Source organism: Microtus pennsylvanicus, chromosome 3 (genome assembly GCF_037038515.1).
Source record: "Microtus pennsylvanicus isolate mMicPen1 chromosome 3, mMicPen1.hap1, whole genome shotgun sequence".
Lineage (NCBI taxonomy): Eukaryota > Metazoa > Chordata > Mammalia > Rodentia > Cricetidae > Microtus > Microtus pennsylvanicus.
In genome coordinates, this window is record NC_134581.1 from 117,324,739 (window position 1) to 117,348,732 (window position 23,994).

Consider the following 23,994-nt stretch of genomic DNA (forward strand, 5'->3'; position numbering starts at 1 on the left):
AAGAGAACAAAACTCTCACCAGTTTGAAAACTAGGTGGACTCCAGATGAATAGAGAGCAACTCCAGACTGCAGCATTCCATTTCCTGTGAACACGCACTGCACACAGACATACGGCGGGGGGTAGGCACCCAACAGGAAAGGTCAGGGACAGAGTGACCACGGCAGAGCTGTGCTGCACATGTCACAATGACAGGGCAGTACTGGGACCCCGGGAAAGTACAGTTAGCGTGGTAGCTTAGAAACCGTCAGTCCATAGTATTATAAAAGTTGATGATTTATTATATAAAGTTATGATTGGCAGAATACAGAAAAGTATTTTTAACCTTTACATATTTAATACAAAGTCCAAGGAAAGTGTTAACATCTGGAAGAACTCATTACCAAAGGACACTCATTTGGTGAAGTTGTTCAAGTCACAGACGCTAAGTCAATAGAATGCACTTCAAAATACATGAACAGTAACACAGTAGGAAACAGCGATCTTAAACAAAGATTCCTCTAACACAAAAATAACTAATGGTAAACACAATGTTGCTAAGTCTTCCCTAAAAGAATAAATTAAATATTTTCTTTACTGGGATGGTCAAACTAAAACAAAATTTAAAACCAAAATGGGCAACAGGGACTCAAAGTATACAGAGTTATTTTTCTACCAGTCGGGAGCCATAGACCAGTGCTTCCCAACAAGGCCACTCGCTCCTCAGAGGCATAAGTAAGGGGAGAAAACAACTTGAAGAGGGTAAAATCTTGTACATCAACATGATCAAATTCATCTCTAGCATAAGACTACAAAAATCTGCTTACAAAGGATTACTCTGTAGGTCAGCAGAAAACAGGGCAAAGGTTTTACTGCAAAGAAAAGGCAGAGGAGAGAGCTCTGAGAGCTGGAAAAGTCAGAAAAATGAAATACTTAACAGAAAATGTTCCTGTATCTCTACAATCTCATTCGTAACCAAATCAACCAATGGTTGAGTTCATAATTAAACTATTTTCAAATGAGGCTGAATAGTGAATGCACGCCATACGAATCCATGGTGGATTGTTGTGTTCTACAGTCCTAAGTGCTGTCAGTAAACACACATGCTACGAGAAAAAGAACAGAGAATTTCACATTTCAGAATTCCTGAGTCGTATCAGGGAAAAGGAATACCAAAGCCCCAAATCAAACAGCAATAATGCAGCAGAGAACACAAACATGGGCATTGTGATAAAATTATGTTTATAGTTTTAAAGCTGAAGACTATGGGGACAAATATATAAGAACTTTAATGGAACTATATACATGATTTTAAAGCTCGTTTCTTTCTAACAAGGAGTTTTGACTAAACAAGGCCACCAGAACAACAACTTCAGAGATGGTAAGCCCATCATTTTGTAGGGATAATTTTTATTTCAAAGCCTAATTATTAATATAAAAAGGGAAAATGGTTTAGTAAGAGTGCTAATCACACAGCCCTTTGATGAGGTCTAACGGGTGAGAACAACATAAAGAAATAAGCATGTGGGTTCTCCTTTCGAGCCACCACCCACTAAATCAGTTCCCTTTTGCTTTGCATATAACACAGTGGAAACAAAAAGGAATCTTAAGAGCACTTCAGTCCCACAATGTAGGATTTAAGCTTATATGAAAAGGTGTAAAGACCCACAATGATATAATGCTTGATAATATACATTCAACTGAAATACACTTATTTTCTCATAAGCAAAGAAAATGAAGTAAAGTTGTCCTGCTTAAAACAACAACAGAAATAAAACAAAAACAGAAACATCAGTTTCCTCCTTCTGGAAAGACCACCTAAGCCAAGAGCATCCAGCAATGATCTGTGCAGGACTGCAGACTTTACTCCTTTGAAGACGGATGCAGAAAACTATCCATGGGCTTTATAAATAAAGATACTAAACAGAAAGAACTATCTTGGTTATTTCTGTCCCTAAGTCCCAGCAATAATGCAATTCGACAACACTAAAGTGCACACTATAGGCATTACAGGCCTAACAAGGGGCAGCCGGAGCGGCTTCTACATTGACAGACCCAGAAAATGATTCTTGCTTTTAGAAAATTGTGCAATTTAAAAACTAGTCAGTTTTGTTTGTGCCACAATAAGCAAGCAGCACTGTGCCCGCACTAGGGACGTGACCGCTAGGCCTGGACAGCACACTGGCTCTTGACAACCACAGTTTGTAAGACTCATACAACATTGGTTCCACCTCCAGAAAACGTGAGTGTCCTCTTGCTGTAGAAGGAAGAGCCACTGACATCGGGCTGACTGCTTTTAACCAGAGAGGTTTTCAGTTCCATCTCACAAGCTACGATAGCTGCGTTCAGTTCCACTTGAGCTCGATGGACCACATAAAACATGAGGCCTATGCTTATAACAATCTGTAAGGAGAAACAGAGCAGCCGTTACCGACAAGGCACAGAAGTAAAGGCCATGGATTCAATAAATAGTGGCATGAACAGAGCTTCACAGAGCCGGTCAGTAAGAGGGGGAGGTAGCAAGCCACGTTTTAAATAGCTATTTGCCAAACACTGAGCAGCCACTGTTCAATAAAATGCTAATTTGGGCATTAGAAAAGTAGGTTTCTAAATACTGTAATTGTTTTATTTCTCCTAAAAAAATATCATATATTTTTGCAAAACTAAAAGTTTTGAGACCTTTTAGTAGATTATAATGCCATGTAAAGAAATGGAGACAATGTTAGCGGAATCTGTGTTACAGGCTGTGTAAGATGCTAAATCTGTTTAAGGCACACTGAATTTGTGCTAAGTAACAGACTCAGGAGCTACAGGAAATGGCCAATGTGCAGGGCAGGGGACACTGGCTTTCTCAGCAGGCATGCACTTTCTTTGCCTCATGGAGTAGAAAAGAAAAAAGGAAAGAAACAAACAGGATATAAAAGTTCTCTGAAGTTTCTCTTTTTAAATGAAAGGGGGCAGAGGAACAAGACTTCTGCACAAACACAAGCGCCTCTTCCGTCACTGATAGGAAAGCAGGCTGGGTATGGGAGAAGATTAAGGAGAAACAGCTCTCCTGGAGGCTCCTGACCCTCAGGAAGAAGAGGCGGTCTACTGAGGACAGAGAAGAGGTCGGGAGAGGACACGTGAGAGGAGGAAGCTGACAAGGAGCAGCTCAGGTGTAGGGGGCTGGACACGGGAGAAGCCGTGTTAGCCATCTGCTTGTGGTACCTCTGACCATACATTAACACATACAAAACAATTCAAACGTGGACTTCTGTGGGAGTGGAGTTCTGGAAAGAGAGACTAGAAACATAACATGAGCAAGAAGGGAGAGATGCTGGAAGTCTAGACAAGAACAGGAATAGAGAATGTTTCAGTTTTGCAATGAGCTGGCTCTCCTCGGGCTGTTGGCTGTAAAACCCAGAAAGCAAATTATTTGTGGCTCATTTCTAGCACGGAGAGAATCTGTCAAGCTTACTTGCTCTATTAATTGTACCCTAAGCTTCACCTTTCCCTTGCCAATGGCACCACCATGACCACTCCCCGCTCCCCATGAAATCTTTGCTGAAACAACCTGAGCTGCAGCTGAGACCAAGGCCAAGCCACAGCATTGCTGTGGTCTTTATAAATGCCTGAGCTAAGAACTGCGTGCCTTTTCCTTTCTGTAATGTACTTTATGCTTCAATAAGCCCACTCAAAGGGGTTAACAAATTATGGGAAAGAGAGGTTCTATAGTTTTAGGAAGCACTAATGATTGCAGTTGAGTAATCTACAAAGACAGCATAAAAATATAAAATTCAATAATGAAAGTGTGCAAACTAGTGAGGAATTTTACTCTAACACGGAATTTTTAAAATATTTTAGACATATTTCTAATTTCTAGGAAAGACGACAAGATACATACTTAATTTATCTTAAGGAACCTTGAAAATGCACTATATGCCAGAATCTTCACTGTACTTTGAAATGAATAAACTACACATAATACACTGTAGGCATGACACACACAAAATTTAACATTATGTGATTAGCATTCTTATCCATGTAAATAAAGCAAGCAAAACAAAATTTCTAAACTTAGATAAAAACCAACTCTTAAATGTCAAATATTACAAAAATTTTTGAAGGCAAAGCTTTCATACAAAGTCATGATACAGCATTTGACTTGCAGTGATTTTAAAAACAATCTTTGTAAAAAAAAATCTTATTTTTATGATTTTTTTCTCATTTTGAAATATCCAATACATCTGTCCAAATCTATGTACTTCTAGGAGTCCACAAATTGGAACTATTATCCAAATATCAAACTATCTACAATGAAACAATCCTTCAGTGGTGGTGAGGAAACACCAGGCTTAAATCATCAATGCAGAGGGGAGAGCCGGGCAACCCCTGGCCTTAGACTCACCTGTAAACAAAAGACAAAATATCCACTAACACTTTGTTCTGCAATGACGTCTTCCATTGTGCGCAGGGTGGTGCCCAGGTACGAGTTGAGAAGCTGGGTTGGAAGCAGTCCAAGTGAAGACGCCATCAGATAGTTGGGTAAGGAAAGATCAGCAATCTAGAAGCAGATCCAAGTACAAAGTCACAGCATGGCCTCTCCAAGTCTCTATCAGGGGAGAGCTGAGCATGGATGAAGCATCCAAACTTACGATAAACAAAGATTCGCTGTTCTATTCTACTACTATTAAAAGAGAGCATTTAGTAACCCATTTTTCTTACCTATAAATAAAATCCACACACAGATCACTAAACTTCTCTGAGTCCGTCTTGTCTTAGTAAGTAAGCATCAATGGAGTTAGTAAGTGGCAATGGAGTTACCATATTCTGAAGCCAAGGAACGCTGGAACAGTCTAATGCGGGGCTGAGAACTCAAGGAGTCGCTACTGTCTCCGTCATTCTCAATGCAGAAACAGCAGCAGTGTGTATTCCTTGGTGTCGGTGATAATTTCTGCTTTCTTGCTATTAAAAAATAAATCCACAAAGCTGTTGTGGAATATTTGTTTAGCTAGGCAAAGATGGGTCACATTTGTTTATGTTGCAGAATATTACTTTAACTACGTAAGGGTGTTACATTTGTTTAGTTATGTAAAGATGTGGTGCATTTGTTTTACCTCGCCTGCCTAAGGTACCTGATTGTCGAATAAAAAGCTGATCAGCCAGTAGCTAGGCAGGACGGACAGGTGGTGCTGGTGGGCAGAGAGTTAAGTAGGAGGAGAAATCTAGGCGAAAGGAGAGAAAAGAGAAAAGGACACACTGGGACCAGAGGCCAAGCAGCTGTCAGTCAACCAGGCACAAGAAGCAGGAAAGTGAGACAGAAGGAAGGGAGGGAGGGAAGGAGGGAGAAAGGGATGGGGGAGGGAGGGAGGAAGGATCCCTGATGTGGGATTCCCCTCTGTATGTTATGAATATGTTTCATTACCATTGGTTATTAAAGAAGCTTTTTAGACAATGGCTTAGTAGAGTAAGGCCAAGCAGGAAATCTGAACAGAGATATAGAAAGTACGTGGAGTCAGGGAGACATCATGTAGATGCTGAAGGACAAAGCCACCAGCAGCCAGTCAGAATCTTACCTGTAAGCACCACAGCCTCGTGGTGATTCATAGATTAATAGAAATGGGTTAATTTAAAATGTAAGAGTTAGCTAGAAATATACCTAAGCTATTGGCCAAGCAATATTGTAATTAATATACTTTCTGTGTTATTATTCGAGGCTGAGAAATGAACAAGCAGTCTCCGACTAAAAAGCCCCGTGACAAAATGTAGATAAAGATTAAAATAAGAGCTAAGATAAGGCTGAGCCTTTATAACTAATACAAAGTCTCCATGTCCTGGTTTGGGAGCCTATTACACAAAGCCACAGTGAATGCATGTGCATATTAACAAGTGGAAGTCAGCACACTCCCAAGAATCTAATTCCCAGCTGGGCAGCGGTGGTGCACACCTTTAATGTCAGGATTTGGGAGGTGGAGGCAGGCAGATCTGTGAGCTCGAGGCCAGCCTGGTCTACAGCTTGAGTTCCAGAACAGTCAAGGACTGTTTCACAGAGAAACCCTGTCTCGGGGAAAAAAGAAAAAGAATCTACCCCTGTGAGCACCCTTCAGTGCCACCCCCCCCCTCCCTGAAGTCTGCAGTGGGAGCCTCCAGGCTTCTGGTCTGAGGGGGCCAGTTTCCTGGTTGTGGGTGCTGAGAATTTTAACCCTAATGTTCACAATTTTTGAATAAAAGTTTAGAAAAAAAAAGAATCTAATTTCCAGTGTTTATGGCCTGGGCAATTCTTTCCTCAAATATGGGCTGCCTCCTGCTCACTTCTTAGCAAACAGACTTTAGCAGACAAAATGAGAAATCACTTCTAAGATAAAATGAAGAGAAGGTCTCCACCTGTCACACCTCAGCAGGCCAGCTGCTGTAGTGCAGAAGCAGCTCTGTGTAAAAGGAATGGGGATCTGTAGCCAGAGCTAGCAAAGGTCCAGCCCGAAGTGGGCTCTCAGTCTCAAGATGGTTATAGGCCTGGCTCACACCAGCTGTAGAACTATGGGAGAGCAAATCTGCAAAGCCCTCACCCCCTGACAACACTACTAAGTTCTGAAGTGATCTGTTAAACAGAAAGAAATACGCATCTCAGCTACCTCAGGGTAGATCACGAGGAAAGCACCTACCGATGCATATCAATCACAGAGGTTTACATATTCACTGCAAGTAATAATGTGTGTCACAATGTGTCCTTCACGCTCATTAACTGTAATAAATGACAATCTTGGAGATAAGGAAAACTTATATCTTACCTTGACACCATCTGCACTGTGGGTTTTTTATACTGACTATTTTTAATGTTCTTTGATGGTTTTATTTGTTTGTACTTGCCCCTTGTTCTCAGAATTTTTTTTCTTCATAGTGTCCTTTACACAGAGAGGACCTGCTTCCATGTATCCTATGTGTCACACGTTCTTACGGTGCTGTCCCCAGACCCTAAATTCTGAGACGAGGTCTCACGATGTTGTTCAGGCAGACTCAAATGCTGGGCTCCAGCTTTCCTCCCGTCCCAGACTTTTCCAAGCAGTTGGCACCACAGTACCTGGTTCATGTTCATCTTAGAGAAACATAAACGTATAACCAAACACCACTGTGGGAAAACACTATTTCTGTTACTTTTATGGAGTTTTTTGCTTGTATTCTTAATTGTTTTCTTATTAGTTTTCCTTTTTAATATTCACCATTATGTAATTTTGGAATATATTCACATTAAAGGTAATGTGTGGATGTATTCCTTTCTCTTCCCGGTGACTAATTTTGCTAGCGTTACACACTGGCCCACCAAGACTTCTCTACAAATGTCCTGTTCCTGTCAACACTACTCACTTTATTTACATCCATTCTCACTGCTTATTCTTACTGATCATCCTGCTATTGAAAGAACTAAATTAAATTTTACAATAAATCTGGATATTGATGGAAGATCTACATATTCCCTATCCTTATCCAGAATTTTTTAAACAAGTGCTCACATCTTTAATATGTTTTATTGAAGTTTGGCTAATTAATCCATGTGTCATGTATTTATTAGTCTAATTCTAATCGCCTATATTTTGAGAGTAACATCATCATACCCCTATTTAAATATTAGGCTTTTTAAAACTATTTTTAAGCTCTAGTAGTTTAGCTACGTATAGACAGTTGCTTTATGACTATCATAAACACATACAATAATTGTGAGGTCATAAACGAACAGGAGATGCAGCACTGGGTTGAACGGTTGGACAGAACATTACTGCGACAAGTTGTTAATTCATTTCATCTATCACTGAGCCTGTAACTGTCCACACAAGATGCCCTGATACTTGCTGAAAGATACAGAGTAAGACACAGCAATTATCCTTAAAGGAAACACACATAACACACGACTACCTCAGACGCAGACAGGACAGGAGCCTTGAGACAGACTAAGTGCAGAACACTGAAGTGCACAGAGGAATCAGAATCAGTATGAGAGTCTAGGCCAAGGGACAACTCTGCGGAAAATGCAGCAGTAGGGATGGACACAAAAATCTGCATGGGATGAGAAGCAAACTTGGGTACCATGAGGGAGGCAGGTGTTCTGGGAAAAGTCTGAACACAGACAGCGTGGGAGGCAAAGTACAGACACATTAATGCAGTTGGCAGGACATTCTGGATTGTTTAGACACATGCCAGAGAATTGTGAGCACTAAGGATGCTAAGAGTCACTAAGATGAAACCTGTTAGCAGACTTAGCAAAGAGGACCAAGACACACACGCAAAAAGAACCAGGGAGTTTATTCATAGAAGAGGGTCCTTCTTTAGAATAAATGTGTTAAATGTGTACAATGAAAAAACACGACAAAAATGAGTGATAAAAATCCTATTCAATGGTTTACATAAAATTAATCAAAATTATATTTAAAATAAATATGAGGGGGCTGGAGAGGAAGCCTGTGACTCCAGTAGCTCCAGTTTCTGGGAATCCAATGCCCTCTTCTGCCCCCCCATGACATACACATACACATACATGCTTAGCATATACACATACACACATGGAAACATAACAATTGGAGGGAGGATGTGGGATTACCCTCTGTATGCTGTGAATACCATTGGTTAATAAAGGAACTGCTTTGGGCCTATAGCAGAGCTATAGGAGAACAGAGCTAGGCGGGGAAAACTAAACTGAATGCTGGGAGAAAGGAAGACGGAGCCAGAAAGAAGCCATATAGCCATCTACACAGGAACTTTTCCTGGTAAGCCACAGCCACATGGTAATACATAGATTAATAGAAATGGGTTAAGTTAAGATGTAAGAGTTGGCCAATAAGAAGTTAGGGCTAATGGGCCAAGCAGTGATTTAATTAATACAGTTTCTTTGTGATTATTTCAGAAGTCTGGGCAGCTGAGAAACAAACAAGCAGCACCTCTCCCTCCAACAAGGGGGTGTGGAGAGAGAGACCAGTGGTTTAGAGTATTACTGCTGGTGCAGAAGGCCCTAGTTTGGTTTCCATCACCCACACTGGGCAGCTCAGGAACCCAAAGTCCTCTCTGGTCCTCCAGAGGTATGGGGACTCAGGTGTAAATACCAGTTTACACACACACTCACATAATTTAAAAGGTTAAAAATCTAAAAAATACTGATGCTACATTCCAAAATGTTCTAATATAAACTTTCAGACCAGTCTTCAATGGAATGGATTGTCTCTGAACAGAAGCCATAATTGCTATTCAAAGGGCATCAAAAACATCCAAATAAGAATTTAAACGGATTTCAGCAATTGGAACAGACTCGGACCCTCAACCCTAACACGACTACTGCCCATGAGCAAGTCCAAGTTTATCAAAATGTCAGGATGAACCCTCATCATGGCAAAGTGCTGCCACTTCCATGTAGTGTTTCTATAGAGTTATCTCAGAGAAGCAAATGGCGAACCAGACACTCAGCCGAACAGCTCTGTCAGAGGGAACACAACACAATCCGTTTCTAAGCTATTAATAACATTACTGAAGATAAGATTCCCCCTTATTTAATGTAGACAAACCCTAGTCAGATCCTGCACTTTCCCCAGTCTCTAACAAACACGGTTTCCTACAAAGACCTCCCCTAACGTTCTCCACACTGAAGTTAAGTGTCTGTCCTCTTGCCTCATTTTCAGAGATAGGAATCCACCGAGCTCAATGCCACTGGGATTGCCTTCTAGAGTACCCTGGGGTCTCAGCTGCCAAGGGATCCTCCAAGTCCAAACAGCCCACGGGAATGTCAGCCCACAACCTCAGTGTGAGCTGGAGAGTTGCTATGGTCAGAGACGGAAACTATCTATTGAGATTTTTCAGAGTCTGAGTGCTACCGGATAGACACATATATGCATATGACATAAAAAAAATACATACTGCAAAAATATTCATTTTATTTATGTGTATGTGTATGGCTGTGACGTACAAGTACTCAGGTACCTGAAGAGGCCAGAAAAGCCTATCAGGTTTTTTTTTTTTTTGGTTTTTCGAGGGTTTCTCTGTGGCTTTGGAGACTGTCCTGGAACTAGCTCTGTAGACCAGGCTGGTCTCAAACTCAGAGAGATCTGCCTGCCTCTGCCTCCCGAGTGCTGGGATTAAAGGCATGCGCCACCATCGCCTGGCTAAGCCTATCAGGTTTAAACTGGAGTCCCACCTGGGTACTGGGAACCAGGACCTTTGTAAGAGCAGCAAGTGCCGTTTGTCTTCTCATCGTCAGAGTTTCTGTGACTCACCTGGAGAGCAACTGAGACCCTGCATTCTTCTCAGAATAGAAGAATTCTTATAGAATATAAGTCCTGAGAATTCTGCTCTAGAAATAAGAACATTTTATAAGATTACCATTCTCACACAGGGTTTTACAAACTCTCATTTTTGCATAGAATAGCTCGACATGGAATTACTGAAGAGCATACAGCAATGAGCTCAGAGGCCTCAAGTTTCATCCGTAACTCTGTAGTCAACACTGGCTGGGCTCGGTGCAGTGCATGGTGCATCTGCACTGCTGCTCACTGTCAGCTACGACTAAGGCATTGCAAGAATTCTAAGTCCAACATACTCAGTACTACACAGGGAATCATGAATCTCTACAAAGACCAAAGAAGTGCAAGGACTATAGCTCCTACTTTTCGTGAAGTTCCTGACATAGCATGTGTTCTTCCTCAGACAACCCCCAATTCTCACTGGCGCTTTTTCAGAAAGGTCAGAGAAGAGGGAGAAAGAGTTCAAAGGCAGTAGGTGGTTTTCACTCAGGAAAAAGAAAACTATTCCAACTGGCTAGGGACTGGGGTGTAGCTCCGTCAGCTAGATGCTCGCACAGTATGCATGGAGCTCTGGAATCATCCACACAGAGGCGTCCACGGGGTGCAGGCGTGTGTGTGTGTGTGTGTGTGTGAGAGAGAGAGAGAGAGAGAGAGAGAGAGAGAGAGAGAGAAGAGAGAGAGCGAGAGAGAGAGAGAGAGAGCGAGAGAGAGAGAGAGAGAGAGAGAGAGAGAGAGAGAGAGAGAGAGAGAGCGAGAGAGAGGAGAGAGAGAGAGAGAGAGAGGTGGAGGCCTGAGGCTCTCAGGAAGTCAGGGCCATCTTCCACTACCGAGGAATTCAAGACTGATATAGGAGATCCTGTCTCAAAACAACAAAACAAAACCCACTGAAAGCAAACACACCCTAGGTGTCACCCCTCTTCTTCACTCCTTTCCTATTTACTACGACTTGTTAAATCATCTTCTGAATGTAAATTCCCCCACTCAGTGTCTTCCTCTACAGTGAGGACTGAATCCCGCAGAAAGGTCCTTACAGGCAAAGCTAATCCTCAGTCAGTTCTGGCCTGTGGTCTCCGAAGGGACAGATTCCTTAGTGTCATCTCCATCTCATCTCGACAGGCTAGCCTTTGGCCATCAGCTGCTTCAGGTCTCCTGGCTCCAGCCATACCTAAATGCTCTTAGCTCCTAGAACATCCCATGCTCCTTCCTCAGGAGCTTCCCACTCCCTTGACAAGGGCAACCGTCATTTGCTGCACAGTCAAAGATTCCTTGAAGGAATTCTGACACCCAAACACAGCACTAAGAAGTGCTCCCAGCAGGTGGGATGGACAGTCCTTGCCCCTCACACTGGAAGACTAAGAAGTGCTCCCAGCAGGTGTGGACAGTCCTCGCCCTTCACACCAGAAGCAACTTGAGGTATCACAATGTGTGTGTCCCTGGCCCAGACTAATCTGAGTGAAGAAAGCCATCTATCTGGTTTTCTTTATTCTCCTAGACTAGGATGTAAATATCTAATAAACAAACATACACTGACTGGAGGCTAGTTGTATCAATCTCAAAACTGGTTTGTTTACAAATATCGAAACAGTAAAGGTTGATATCTACAAACAGCCTGAGGAGTTTTTAAAAAGAAAAGTTTACTTGTAATAAACTATTGGAAATATCACTGTAATAAACCATTGCCCTAGCAACAGAAAGCATTTTGCCTAGAAACTCACCACCAGCAGAATTTACACACATGACTAGAATGTGTGTCTTCCATGTTCACACCTCGGGTCGTTAGGCTTTGACTTACAGTCATTCATGGGCAGCATCGAGAGCAGCAGCGAGCACATAGTCGGTGCCTACTAATTGCATGCTGGATGGATACTGAATGGAAACAAAGTATTTCCAGCAACTTCTGCGTCAAAACTGAGATACTCTATTAAGTGTCAACCTTGATATTCCTGAGAAAAATCTTGTTACTAGAAAAAGGTAGGACTCCCGGGGAGCCCATTCTATCAGATAGGACAAATGGATCCTACTGACAGAAATGGCTTGGTCTTCTGATCACAATCTAATCATACCTAAAGTGGGAAGTGCTCCTAATGGCTCCCAAGCAATCTGGAGAACAATGGGCTTTTGAGAGCTGATTAACACATAGCGCTGGCTCTTTCTGAGATGGGGAGAACAATGGCCATTTGAGAGCCTGATTAACACATAGCACCTGCTCTTGGGGGGGGTGCAACCTTATTAAATATAACCTCTAGGACACAAGCTGAAAATTCTTTACATAGTTTGATGACTTTTCCTATGCATTCAACAAAAACTGGTCCAACACGTTTATGTGTAAGGTCCAGCTGTATGGTCAAAAAGTCACATCGCAGCACACTGAGCAAAAGAAGGTCACAAAAACCATTTACAACACTAACTCGCGTTAGAAAAACAGAGCAGTAACTACAAAGCAAAGTAAGCACAAAAATGCTAAGCACTGTTTTCTTGATTTGTCCATTTTAGGCTCTCAGTAACAAACACACTTTGTAAAGGGAAAACCCACGTGAAAACAGCCTTCATATCTCTCTACTTTGACTTTCGTCCGTCTTCACTCCGGGAAGGTTATTAACCCTCATACTGCTCTGAGCTACAGATGGAGATGCCTGGGACTCAAGCCTGTGTATGACAGACACCAGAGGGTAGGTTAGATAACTGCTGAGCATCAAAAGAGACGAGCTTCCAGGAAACCATCAACAGCCAGCTGCTGTCTACAGAGAGACAGGAAGGGGGAGGATGTGGCTAAGATACTATCAGTGTGTCAATCTGCTCGCCCTATCCAGCCCTTCAGAGCAGATACCAACTCTCCCAAAGTGGACCATCGCCTATTCTGGCCTACAACGCACATGCAGCAAATCAGTGTATTTTCACAGGAAATAAACGATAATGTGGTACATTACCTCAGGACCAGTATCATAATCTTTACTCGTCTATGACTTTATGCATAAGGAAATGAAAACACATTTTTTATAAATCATGCTCCCAATAAATTCCTTTAGAAAAAGTTATACCACTGCTTAAAATACCTGCTTTTAAAGAATCAAACTCGGAGATCGTGCCTACTCTTAACCATTTACCAGCAAGAGAACTGGAGTCCAGACGTACTCAGTGACTTCGTCATGGCCACACAGTAGCTGGCACAGAACTACAAGTCCCTAGAGTCCCCAGGCTATGACATGACCACATTTATGGCTTTAGACAAACTTGCCAACATATTTTTAATAAACTAATTGTAATAAATGAAAGTTCAACTGTGAATAAAATTACTAAAAGAAACTCATCTTGATAAATCAAATTCCGGGGGAATATACTCAAGGGTCGTTATGCCTGCTTTAAGTTATAATGACATCTTTGGCCGTCAGTGTTCCGTCAGTACAGGCTCTCTGGTCTCTCACTCAGAATAAATCAAATAAAGAAGCAGAGTCTCTCAGTGGCTGCTTCTGACTGTCTGAGACTCCATGCTAGCAGCTGGAGTAATGAAGAGTTGGCAGCGTCAACCCTTGAAGGTGCCCCGTGGAGACACTCCATGATGAAAACTGCGTGACGGCGGACGCTTGGTGTTTTTACATTTGCTTCCTTTACTTTGTTTTACTTTGTTTACACACAAGACATACTACTTCTGCTTAAATAGTTCTGTCTTGAAAAGATGGGATGGACTTGAAAACTCACAGGCCTCTCTCCCACTGCAGCAGAGTAGCTGAGGCTTGGTGGGCCTTTTATTGCTCTGAATATAGAGCAGCCGTGGCTAAAGTCTTTCCACCAAGTGTGAGGTCGGAAAGATTTAACTGTGCAGGCATAGGGTCGACTCAACAACTGTTGTCTTTGCTCAACAAAAGAGAGAGAAAGAGAGAGAGAGTCCGGAGGGAGGAACGAAGGGAGGGAGGGAGGGAGGGAGGGAGGGGTGCAAAGAACAGACATGACATACAGATGCCCGAATCTCAGTCTCACAGAACGCTCATGCGCATGAAATCACCCTGTGGTGGAGTTTGGTCTGACAACGTAATCAGCTCTGCAGAATCCTGTACAACACCTGACAGCAGGAGGAAGATGCTTGATGCCCAGGGTTGCTAAGGACAGCAACCTCTGAGAAAGCCAGTGCTTCTTGATGCCCAGGGTTGCTAAGGACAGCAACCTCTGAGAAAGCCAGTGCTTCTTGCATGGAACTGAAACAGGCATTAGCTAAGGGCAAGTTATTTTATCACTCTGTGCTTCAACTGCCTCAACTCTAAAATGAAGGTAGGTGTGAGTATTGAATAAGTAATGTGTACTTGAGAGACTGGTGCCCAGTGTTCCTTACAGACAGTGCAGACAGAGTTAAACGTTTACAAATAAGCTTCTTGTCCTATTTCGGGGCTGCAGAGAGCAGAAAGAAATAGTAAATAATAAGCAAACATAACATATCACAGTTTTGTAGTAGATATTACTAAACATGATTTACAACACAAAGTCTATCTCGAAAGAGTAACTCTAAGTTCCCTGGATGACTAAGCAGACGCTGGGGCCAAGTCTGGTTCAAGTCTGTGACATTTGTCCTTCAGGAAACACCACCTCCTAAGACCAATGTGTCTCCACTGCTGTGATGGAAAACTACATCAGGCATGTACGCTACCATTGACGGTTCTTATAATATTTAAGGTTAATGGATATGTTTCAAATATTTAAGGTTAGTGAAAATAAATTTCCCATGTACACTTGTTTGCAAGACAGAATATATAGTTTTTGACATCGTATTATTTTTTTCTTCGACTAAAGCAGAAAAGATGTTTAGGAACTCCCGTGGCACAGTTTTACATCAGAGCCACTTGGTGTGGAAATATTATTATGAATTTCACTACTCATACAACCCACAATCATGGAGTCTTCTGGGATCAAGAACACCATTTACTGGAAGTAACTTTAAAATGCAGGTCTCCAAGGGGGGTCTCGCAGAGTGGCTATTACAAGGCCAGCTCAATGTTTATTAGAAGGGGAGGCAGTCTGAACAGACTTCTCCAAGCATTTCTTCTGATTTCACTCTAAGAATTTTGTTCCTATTCCTACTACCAACAATCCCTCCTTATTGATCTGAGTCCTTTTTAACTAGACTGAGGAAAGTGAGACCTCAGGTTTCTAGGAGAGGAGGGATTTCATTTGCTAAATTTAAATAGTGTCTGCTTCTAAGGGTGCTGGGGGTTAAATAATGACATCAAAAGGTGCACAGCAACTATAGATATAGCAACTCTTAACTATAGAGGATAAGAGAGGAAATAACCCAAAGGTAGATGAAGTCATCCTCAGGGTGAGGGAATTCAGAGATGGTGTTAACCAGATCACATTTGGGCTGCAGTGATTTTTTAGACAAAGATAGGAGAGTGTGAAAGGCAGGGACAGCTGGTCTGAGGTAGAGGTTCCTGGACAGAGCAGAGGCAATGGGCTGGACTGAAGTGTGAGGACGCAAACCCCCACAGGACAGGGACAACAATGCCTGCCTGGCATGGGGAAGGTGTGCCAAGTACCAGAAGTACTGAGACTTCACTAGGTGCTCCACCCCTCTCCTGCCACCATATCCACCGCTCCTGTGAGGTTAGTTACAACCAGGCAACTTGGACCCAGCAAAAAGGGAGAAGCACTGCAAGAGACGTCAGAGTCCAGAATTAATTCACTGTTCTCAGCAACCACGTGCAAGGCAATGTAACTTGTATTTGGATCTAGTCCTCTTTCAAAGCCCTGGCACAGCTGTCCCAAGGCTGGTCAGAATTTATGCTCACAGTTCACACTGTGAAATGGTAAGAGTCGAAGGGCTGAGAACCTGGAAATCTCAGTGCAAATTCTAGCTTAGAATCATTAAACGTGGGGAACAGCCATCCAGTCCCTTTCAGAGTGCAGTCAACGCTGGGTAAGGGGACTCAAGCAATGAAGCAGGCAACTTGCTAAGGGCGGGGGGGGGGGGGGGGGAGTGAGATCACTACTAGGGACGCTTGAAAGTACACAACACAGTTCCATGTTCACAGCACCAAGTGCAAGGTAACGGCTCTGCCAGATCAAACCTCAGAGTCAAAACAACATAAAGCTGTGGGTCCCTCCCCAAAACAAAGTTCGACCTATACCTGCATAACGCAGAATAAGTGAACCTTTGCTTTTAGCCTACAAAGAAATGGAGGCTGTCACCGCTGCCTAGTTTAGCCTGCCATCGACAATCCAGTAAGAAGAGCAGTCATCTCAGGTGTGTGTCTGGGCAGGAACCGTACTTAGCAACACGCAAACTCTAAGGTCAGAGATCCACAGCGATGGGCAGCAAGACCTGCCTATACAAGATCTCACCAAAGAGGCTGTGAGGAGGGAGACGCTTCGCGGTTTGCAAGAAAAAATGATGGAACAGAAAAATGTAAATACAGACTTGGAGAATTATATTTCTTAAAGCTTAAGTACCGATTCTATAAAGTGCTATTTTCTAGTTTGAGAGTTTCAAATGTTGTGTGTCAGCTTGCTAATCTCTTTCTAGCACACGAGGATAATTAGAGAATTTGGTTAAGATCTAGAAGCAAAGAGAGCCCTTTTCCGTGTTCAGTATACTCAACTTTTATGACTGGCTTGGTCAGGTAAATAATGCCTTCAGCTCGTTACCTAATAAACACACATGACTCCACAGTGTGTTTGAGGAAGCAAGGAGTTCACACAGCAGGAACCAAGCAAAGATATTTTCAAAACCTGTGCTTTGCACAGCCTTTAAACCTAACTTCCTCTTTGAGCTAAATATTTTACCCATCGAGTAAATGAGAAAACAGCTTCAACTTGGGGGAGGAATGGGGTGCTTTCAAAAGTCAATAAGGAGAAGAGTAGAAAACAAAAGAAGTATGCCTGGGTAGGTATGAAGCTGAGAATGAAGTTCTAGAAGGCAAAGGGGAAAATCAGGTTAAAGGCAACATTACCCTATCCTTCATACTCCTGAGTAAACACAACAAAAGGCCTCCCCTGCCATAAGCCAGCTTAGATGATGCTAATGACCAGACCTTGTCTAGTGGCTTCCTATGCCATCCTGCGCATTTGTGTGTGAGAATTTTATGGCAGCACACACCACAGCAGCTGGTGGCGTGTTTGAACCAAAGCCCTGCCTCTGCAGGTGACTCTACAAGTTCCAGGGTAAGAGCGGCTTCCTTTCTTTCTTTCTGTGGTAATAAAAACCCTCTTACCCTTTTCAATAGCAAAGTCGTCTTTTTCTCCTGATCCAGGAATGCCAAAACTCATACTGAATAATCTTAAACTATTTCTAGTAGTAAAGTACTTCTTACAAATTTAACACTGTGACAGAAAAAAGTAACGCTGTAAATCAATAAATATCTTCCTCAATGTGTATGGATTTATTGAACAATTGAAAAATATTCCATGAAGAAACAGAGAGGGCCATAGGTTGAGGCTCTATCTAGGCCAGAGTTCAAAGTCTGGCTCCACCACTTATTCCAGGTGACCACAGACAGTAATAGCAGGAGCACACAGCAGACAAAATGCAACTTGGGTCTGCAAGCCAGCCTCTGCTGCATACATGTATCTTATGTAATCCTGGTATTCTATCAAACACGGTCCAATACTTCCCTCATTTACACACAAACGGAGGTCAGCAGACACTTAGACAGCCCGGTGCTCTCTCACTGGCTGCAGGCAACAACTTTCAGATGTGTACAGTCACTGCTACTGGCTGAAAAGAGCCTAGAAGGGCAGTTAGCACTTTCTGTGGGGATGAGGGGAGATGCAGGCTGTGCTAGAGACAGAGCACACTATCACAAGGAAACTAAACAGTAGTCTAAGGTTGACAGAAATCTATGGTCATATTTCACAATGCAAAAAGGTAAAAGTTGAAAGGCGAGGCCAAATTACTGCTGACTCTCAATACTTCATGCGGTTCCCTTTTAGTTGGGGGCTGAATACCTGGGAATCTCGCATGTGAACTCTAGCTTAGAATCACCAAACTGGAAACTCGGTCATCTAGTCCCTTTACTATAAAAGTGAAGTCAAAGCTTTTAATCAGCTCTCCTCAACTAAGGAAGCTGAGGCAGGAGAATCACTGCCAGTCTGAGGCCAGCCTGAGCTACACAGTGAGTTCTCTAAGACAGCCTGGGCTAGAGTTACACCCTGTCTTAAGACAAAACAAGGTCAGATAGGTTTAATAATTTGTCCTAAAGCCATAAAGTTTCCCATCTATTAGTCCCGACCTCACCAGCCGTGTTTCTACCTGAAATCGGGTGCACGCTAGCTACTACAGAGATCTACACAGAATAAGCAGAACGTATGTAAACAGGGCAAGAGGGAGTCTTAAGATGGTGTAAGAAAAGTAGAAGCTCATTTTATTAACCCGCCCGACTGATTTCAAAACAGAACTCTTAGCTTTTACATAGCGTTACAGCAAATTACTTTTAAGAATAACAAATCTAGGAAACTCCAAAAACTGGAGTCTACTGCTGTCTCCTGCACTGTTAAAACAAAAGCGGCCCTCAGCCCCATGTAATCAGATACTTGAATCAAAACCTGGATGCCTTTACGCAGGGCAGAGAGTAAGCTTGGGCGGTCAAGTGCCCAAGAGCTGCCAAAGCTGCTTCAGACACGCAACGGCAACGGGACACTTACCTTTGCCCGCCTCCCCTGGCCCAAGTGAAAAGGATACTTCATTTTCTATCAAACTCATACACAAACACACGCACCCAGAAAAACAGTTCTTTATCAGGTCTTCTGAGGGGCTGTGTTATATGCATTTATAGGATACATTTCTCAGGGTACCATGAAAATGTCAATGACTCCTCTGCTGGGTATCTATCTGATGGAGGGCCTCCCAGGGTGGCCACAAGGCCGCTAAAAGACAGATCTGGGGAGAGAGGCCGGCGAGGGGGTCCCCACTTACCGAAAACACTGCATTCTGAAGCCCAAAAGGTATGGGAGTCAACCGGGCCAGCGCCACCACCTTCAGGCCGCTTCCTCCCTCCACGACGCGGATAACGGCGCTCAGCTTGTCGCTGCTCTGGATCCTGGCGGCCACCCAGGCGGTGAGCAGCCTCTTGCAAACCACATGAGCGATGAAGGTGCCGATGAGGACGCCCACCACCATGAGCCCCATGCCTAGCACGAAGCCGTACAGGTAGCCGGCCGCCACATTGAGCACGATGTAGCCCCAGCCGCAGGGGAAGGAGACCACGATGAAACCCACGACGAAGAGCAGGACCCCGAGCAGCGAGTCGAGGCTCTCCACCCAGAGCAGGAGGTGCTGCAGGTAGCGGCGGACCAGGGCCAGGGAAGCGAAGCACAGGGCGGCCAGCACGCACACCAGCACGAGGCTCCGGCACCAACAGGTGCTGCCGAAGCAGCAGCACCGCCAGTTTCTCACCTCGGCCACCCCGATCACCACGCCGCCGCCGCCGCTGCCGCCGCTGCTCCCGGGGCCGCCCGCCAACGCCCCGGCAGGCGCCGGCAAGCCCGAGGCCGCGGGCGGACCGTGGCGCTCCAGATAGGCGCCGAGCAGGGCGCCCGAAGCCGCCGCCGCCGCTACTGCTGCCGCCGCCGCGCTGGCCCCGCCCCCGCGGGGAAGGCGGTCCTCAGGGCGGTCCCCGCCCACCGTCCGTTCCGGTGCCCGGCGGCCCGGCTGCTCCGCGCCGCCCAGCCGACCGGCGTGCTGCAAGGCCCGGGGCAGCGAGTGGAGCAGGCTCCCGCCGGGACTCCGCATGCCTGGGCCTCAGCCGGCCAGGGTCTCCGCTCCCGCCGCGTCCGCCGCTCGGCGGCCTTCCATGGCAACCCCGCACGCCCGGCCTCGGCTGCCTGCGTCCGCTGGCGAGGAGGGAACGGACCGCGGTGGCGAAGACGCGATCCCGCCGGGAGTCGGTCGAGTCTGGACTGGGCGGCCAGCAGAGCCCGCCCCGTTGGCCCGAGGGGGCGGGGCGGGATGAGGGGCGGGGCCATTTATGGGCGGGGCCATCTCTGGGCTGCTGGCCACGCCTCCGTGACGCCCGGCCTGGGTCTCTAGGGCAACGGAGGCCTCTGCGAGCTGCCGGGGCGGAGGATGGGGCGGAGGGGAAGCCACGGGAAGCGGAAAGGGGGACCCCGGGCTGCGCGCTCCCCGCTCCCCCGGGCGCGCCCGTGCCTGCGTGTCACAGACCCTTGGCCACAGCGGCTGGCCCTCTTTCCTGGCGCCTGCCTAGCGGTTACCGAAGTGAACTCTCCTGCTGTCGCTCACACCCGAGGCTGTCTGGCGACTTGAGAAAAGGGCAGACGTGCCTTTCCAAAAAGCCAGGTCCCTCCCAGTGTTGCTCCACAACTCTGCCTTTTAGGACCCCAGGGCACTGGTTGTGAGAATTGACTGAGAATGTGTCTTCTCAGTCCCTAGTCCTTTGCTGAGTGTCAGGCTCTGTGCTGGCGACAGAGGAAAAGATCCTTGGAAGACCTCTGTTAAGGGCTCCTCTTACCAGGGAACCCCTTTTCATTGGCTGTAAACTGGTTGATGTCTGACGCAGCTATAGCAGGGTGAGGAGCCAAGGATTCTATTTAGAGTTCTTATTTGAGGTAGTAGATAAGGAGCCATTGACCAAAGGAAAATATAACTATGCAAAAAAAAATGAGGTGGACGCATAAGAGTTGAGATGCCCAAAATACCATCCAAAATGTGGCATTCCAGTAGATGGTTGAAAATACGAATAAGGCATTGACACGAGTTATCTATCACTCCTAGTAAAGTTGGCATTGGGGTACAGACAGCAGTTAAAACCACGGTTATGGGCAAGTAATTGGTGATAGGTGCACCAAACACTCCCTGTTCTCAGTGCGTGGTAGGCTGGCTTGTCTGTCCAGGCCTTGTGTCTGGGTCCATCTTCACGACATAATTTGCCAGTGAATTGTGACTAGCTTCTAGATGCGGATGCAAAGACTTTCCAAAATACTTTCCCTCTATGGCATGTCAACTATCAGTGTTCCAGACCGTGAGCCCTACGGTTCTTCATCTTCAGAAGAAAGATACTGAGGAATAAGAATTTCAATTACTTTGTGAGTGGGAAGGAAAACAACCGACATGAGAGTGTTATTACCAGGGCAGGTCTTTTTCACTTCTCAGCGATGTGAGAATAGTTCTAAGAAATGAAAACTGAGACAGTATTGTGCTGCTTAGACTCTTGTGAGAAGAATCTGAAAGACTGCCTCTATATTATTATTATTGTTACTATTATTGTTATTGTTGTTGTTGGGAACCCAGGATTATTTTCCACTGTGTTCTCTAGCCATGGTTTACTACCATGACACCAACTCCATAAGTAAGCCTTGAGTTAGTCTCCAGTTCACATTTTACAGGAGACTATAATCCAGATGCAGAGCCCTTGGTTCTCAGCCAGCTCGCGGGCTGCTGGCAGACCTGGATGTGCCAGTCTTGGATCATGAGTCCTTATCTACACAGGGCCGTGCCTACCCAAGCTATTATCTGTGGCCGTGGAACATAGTGCTTTGGCCACCGAAGTAATGGAGTGTTTCCACTCTTCCCTGGCCATAATTTTTTCATAGCATTGTGAAAACTTCACAAGAGGAGATAAGGCATGCCTTGATCCATACACAGCAGCCCATAATGATCAGCCTAAACCCCTCATAGGAAAATATAAAAATCTTTCCCTGACCTACAAAGGTGCTTATGACATCACCGTCCACTGCCATTCCTACCTCATCCTTGCCCTTTCACCCACTGGCCCACTGGCCTCCTCCTCTCCTGCATGGGCACGTTTCCTACTTAAAATTGTTCACGTTCTATTCTTGCAGATCTTTTTTGGGTGAAGAAGCCACCCTTGTCACTTAGAAAGCCCAGCCCTGCCCCCTTTTATTTATTTTTTTTTTTTACTCATGTTAAGCTCTGCAGGCCTCACTCAGAGGTGGCATTCCTGATGACTTTGCCTACCAAAGAGTGGGGTGCTCCCTGCCTTCCTGGTAGCACAATCCCCACCTGGCATTGCCTTGTGTGTTTGCCCTTCGTTGCCTGTCCCTCAAGTGAAGACACTGTGAAGATCGTTTTTACTGTCTTGTGAACCCCAATAACCTAGCCTTCTAGGATACCTGATAAGGTTTTTGTCTTTAACTTACTTAGTTTATTGCCGTTAATAGTTAAGAGCCAAAGGAATGAAATTCATTGTGGAATTTTAATAATTAGTTCTTAATTTTCCACCTCTCCTAATGTCTTTCTCTGCCCCCCTGACCCATTTTTAACAGTCTCCTTCCCTGCCACCCCTCAATAATTCCCTTCTGCATTCATGGTACAATTCATGTATCCAATAATCATCTCTCTTTCATCCCTCCCCACTTTCCTGAGCCTCTCACTCTCTAGTTTCATTACACGGGCACACGCGCGCGTGCGCACATACACACACACACACACACACACACACACACTTGTTTTGCATCGGTCAGCACATGCAGAATTTGTCCTTGAGTCTGGCTTATTTAACGTTATACAGTGTGTTCCATCTTTCTTATTCTACAATGTCATAACTTCAGATTCTGTTAGATCTGAGTAAAATTCCCTATGAATACGTATCACACGTTATCACTTTTTTTTTAATCCAGGTATTTTCCAGGGTGGTTCCATTTCTTAGCAGCCATAAACATGAATACGCAAGTACCTCAGGGCCCTTCGGGTATATACACCCAGGAGTTTCTTTGGTTTTTTTGTTTATGGTATAGAGGTTTTTGTTTGCTTGGTTCAGTCTTTTGTTTTGATTTTGGTTGGTTTTTGTTGTGTTTCGTTTTTTTTTTTTTTATTTTTGGAGAACCCTGCATTCTGATTTCCATAGTGGCTGGCAGTACGCTAGTAGCTGTCACCCCAGCAGTAAGGATTCCGTAGGGGTTTCTCTTCCCCATGTCCTCGCTAGCGCTGGCTGGCTCTCCTTTCTTCATGGTCACCTTTCTGACTGGAGGGAGAATCTCAGAATGATTCTAATTTACATTTCACGAATGGCAAAGCAATTTATTGGCCACTGACAGTTCTTCCTTAGGGAACTGTCCATTCAAATCATTACTTCACTTATTGATCAGAAGATTTGGGACTGTTTATTAAACCTTGGTATGCTCCAGAGATTAAGCTTTGAGTGGCACCCAGTTGGCAATGATATTTCCCCCTATTCTATAGGATTTCTGTTCGTTCTCTCTGTAGAAGCTCCTTATGTTTTGCACAGTCCCACTTGTCAGGCCTTAGAGTTATTTCCTGTGCTCTAGGGTCCTTTCCAGAGAGCTCTTGACTATGCTCACATAGTCAGATGTTTTCCCCTGACAGTTTCAAAGTCTCTGATCTGATGTGAAGATCTTTGATCCATTTTGAATAGATTTTTCTGCAGGGTGAGAAACATGGATTTAATTTCATATCCAGTTTTTCTTGGCACCGTTTATTGAAGAGGTTGTCATTTTCCAATGTGTGTTCTTGGCACTTCTATTAAAAACTAGGTGGATATAGCTGTGTTTGTGTGTGTGTTTGCTTATAGGTCCTCCATTCTGGTCTTTTTTCCTGAATATGTGGTGTGTGTGTGTGTGTGTGTGTGTGTGTGTGTGTGTATGTGTGTGCGCACGCACACACAGCACAGGAGTGCCCATGTACCGTGCTGTTGAGTTCTAATTGCCACAATGTCTGCATCATAATTTGGCACATTAGATATTGTGATGCCCTCACTGGCAAATGGAGCACATCTCCACACCACAGTAGCAACTATTTTAAAAGTTCTCTTCAAAAGACCTCTACCCATGAAAAGCTTGGA

At 44.5% G+C, this 23,994-nt stretch overlaps 1 protein-coding gene across 1 annotated transcript; it reads right to left on the minus strand.

Moving 5' to 3' along the window:
• Nucleotides 1-257: 257 nt before the first annotated feature.
• On the minus strand, nt 258-20,135 carry Tmem64 (transmembrane protein 64). The gene is made up of 3 exons (XM_075966927.1): nt 19,134-20,135; nt 4,369-4,524; nt 258-2,381 (listed from the first exon to the last, which is right to left on the minus strand). The coding sequence occupies exons 1-3, from the start codon at nt 19,947-19,949 to the stop codon at nt 2,190-2,192; spliced, it is 1,164 nt and encodes a 387-aa protein (XP_075823042.1). The 5' UTR covers nt 19,950-20,135; the 3' UTR covers nt 258-2,189.
• Nucleotides 20,136-23,994: the final 3,859 nt, after the last annotated feature.

Bases quoted from the DNA above. Each gene is read 5' to 3' on its own strand.
- Tmem64 (XM_075966927.1), bottom strand. From the start codon at position 19,949: ATGCGGAGTCCCGGCGGGAGCCTGCTCCACTCGCTGCCCCGGGCCTTG. The intron at 4,525-19,133 runs GTAAGTGGGGAC...ATCTGCTTCTAG, and splicing joins TTCAGAATGCAGTGTTTTCG to ATTGCTGATCTTTCCTTACC. The intron at 2,382-4,368 runs GTGAGTCTAAGG...TTCTCCTTACAG, and splicing joins ATTTTGTCTTTTGTTTACAG to ATTGTTATAAGCATAGGCCT.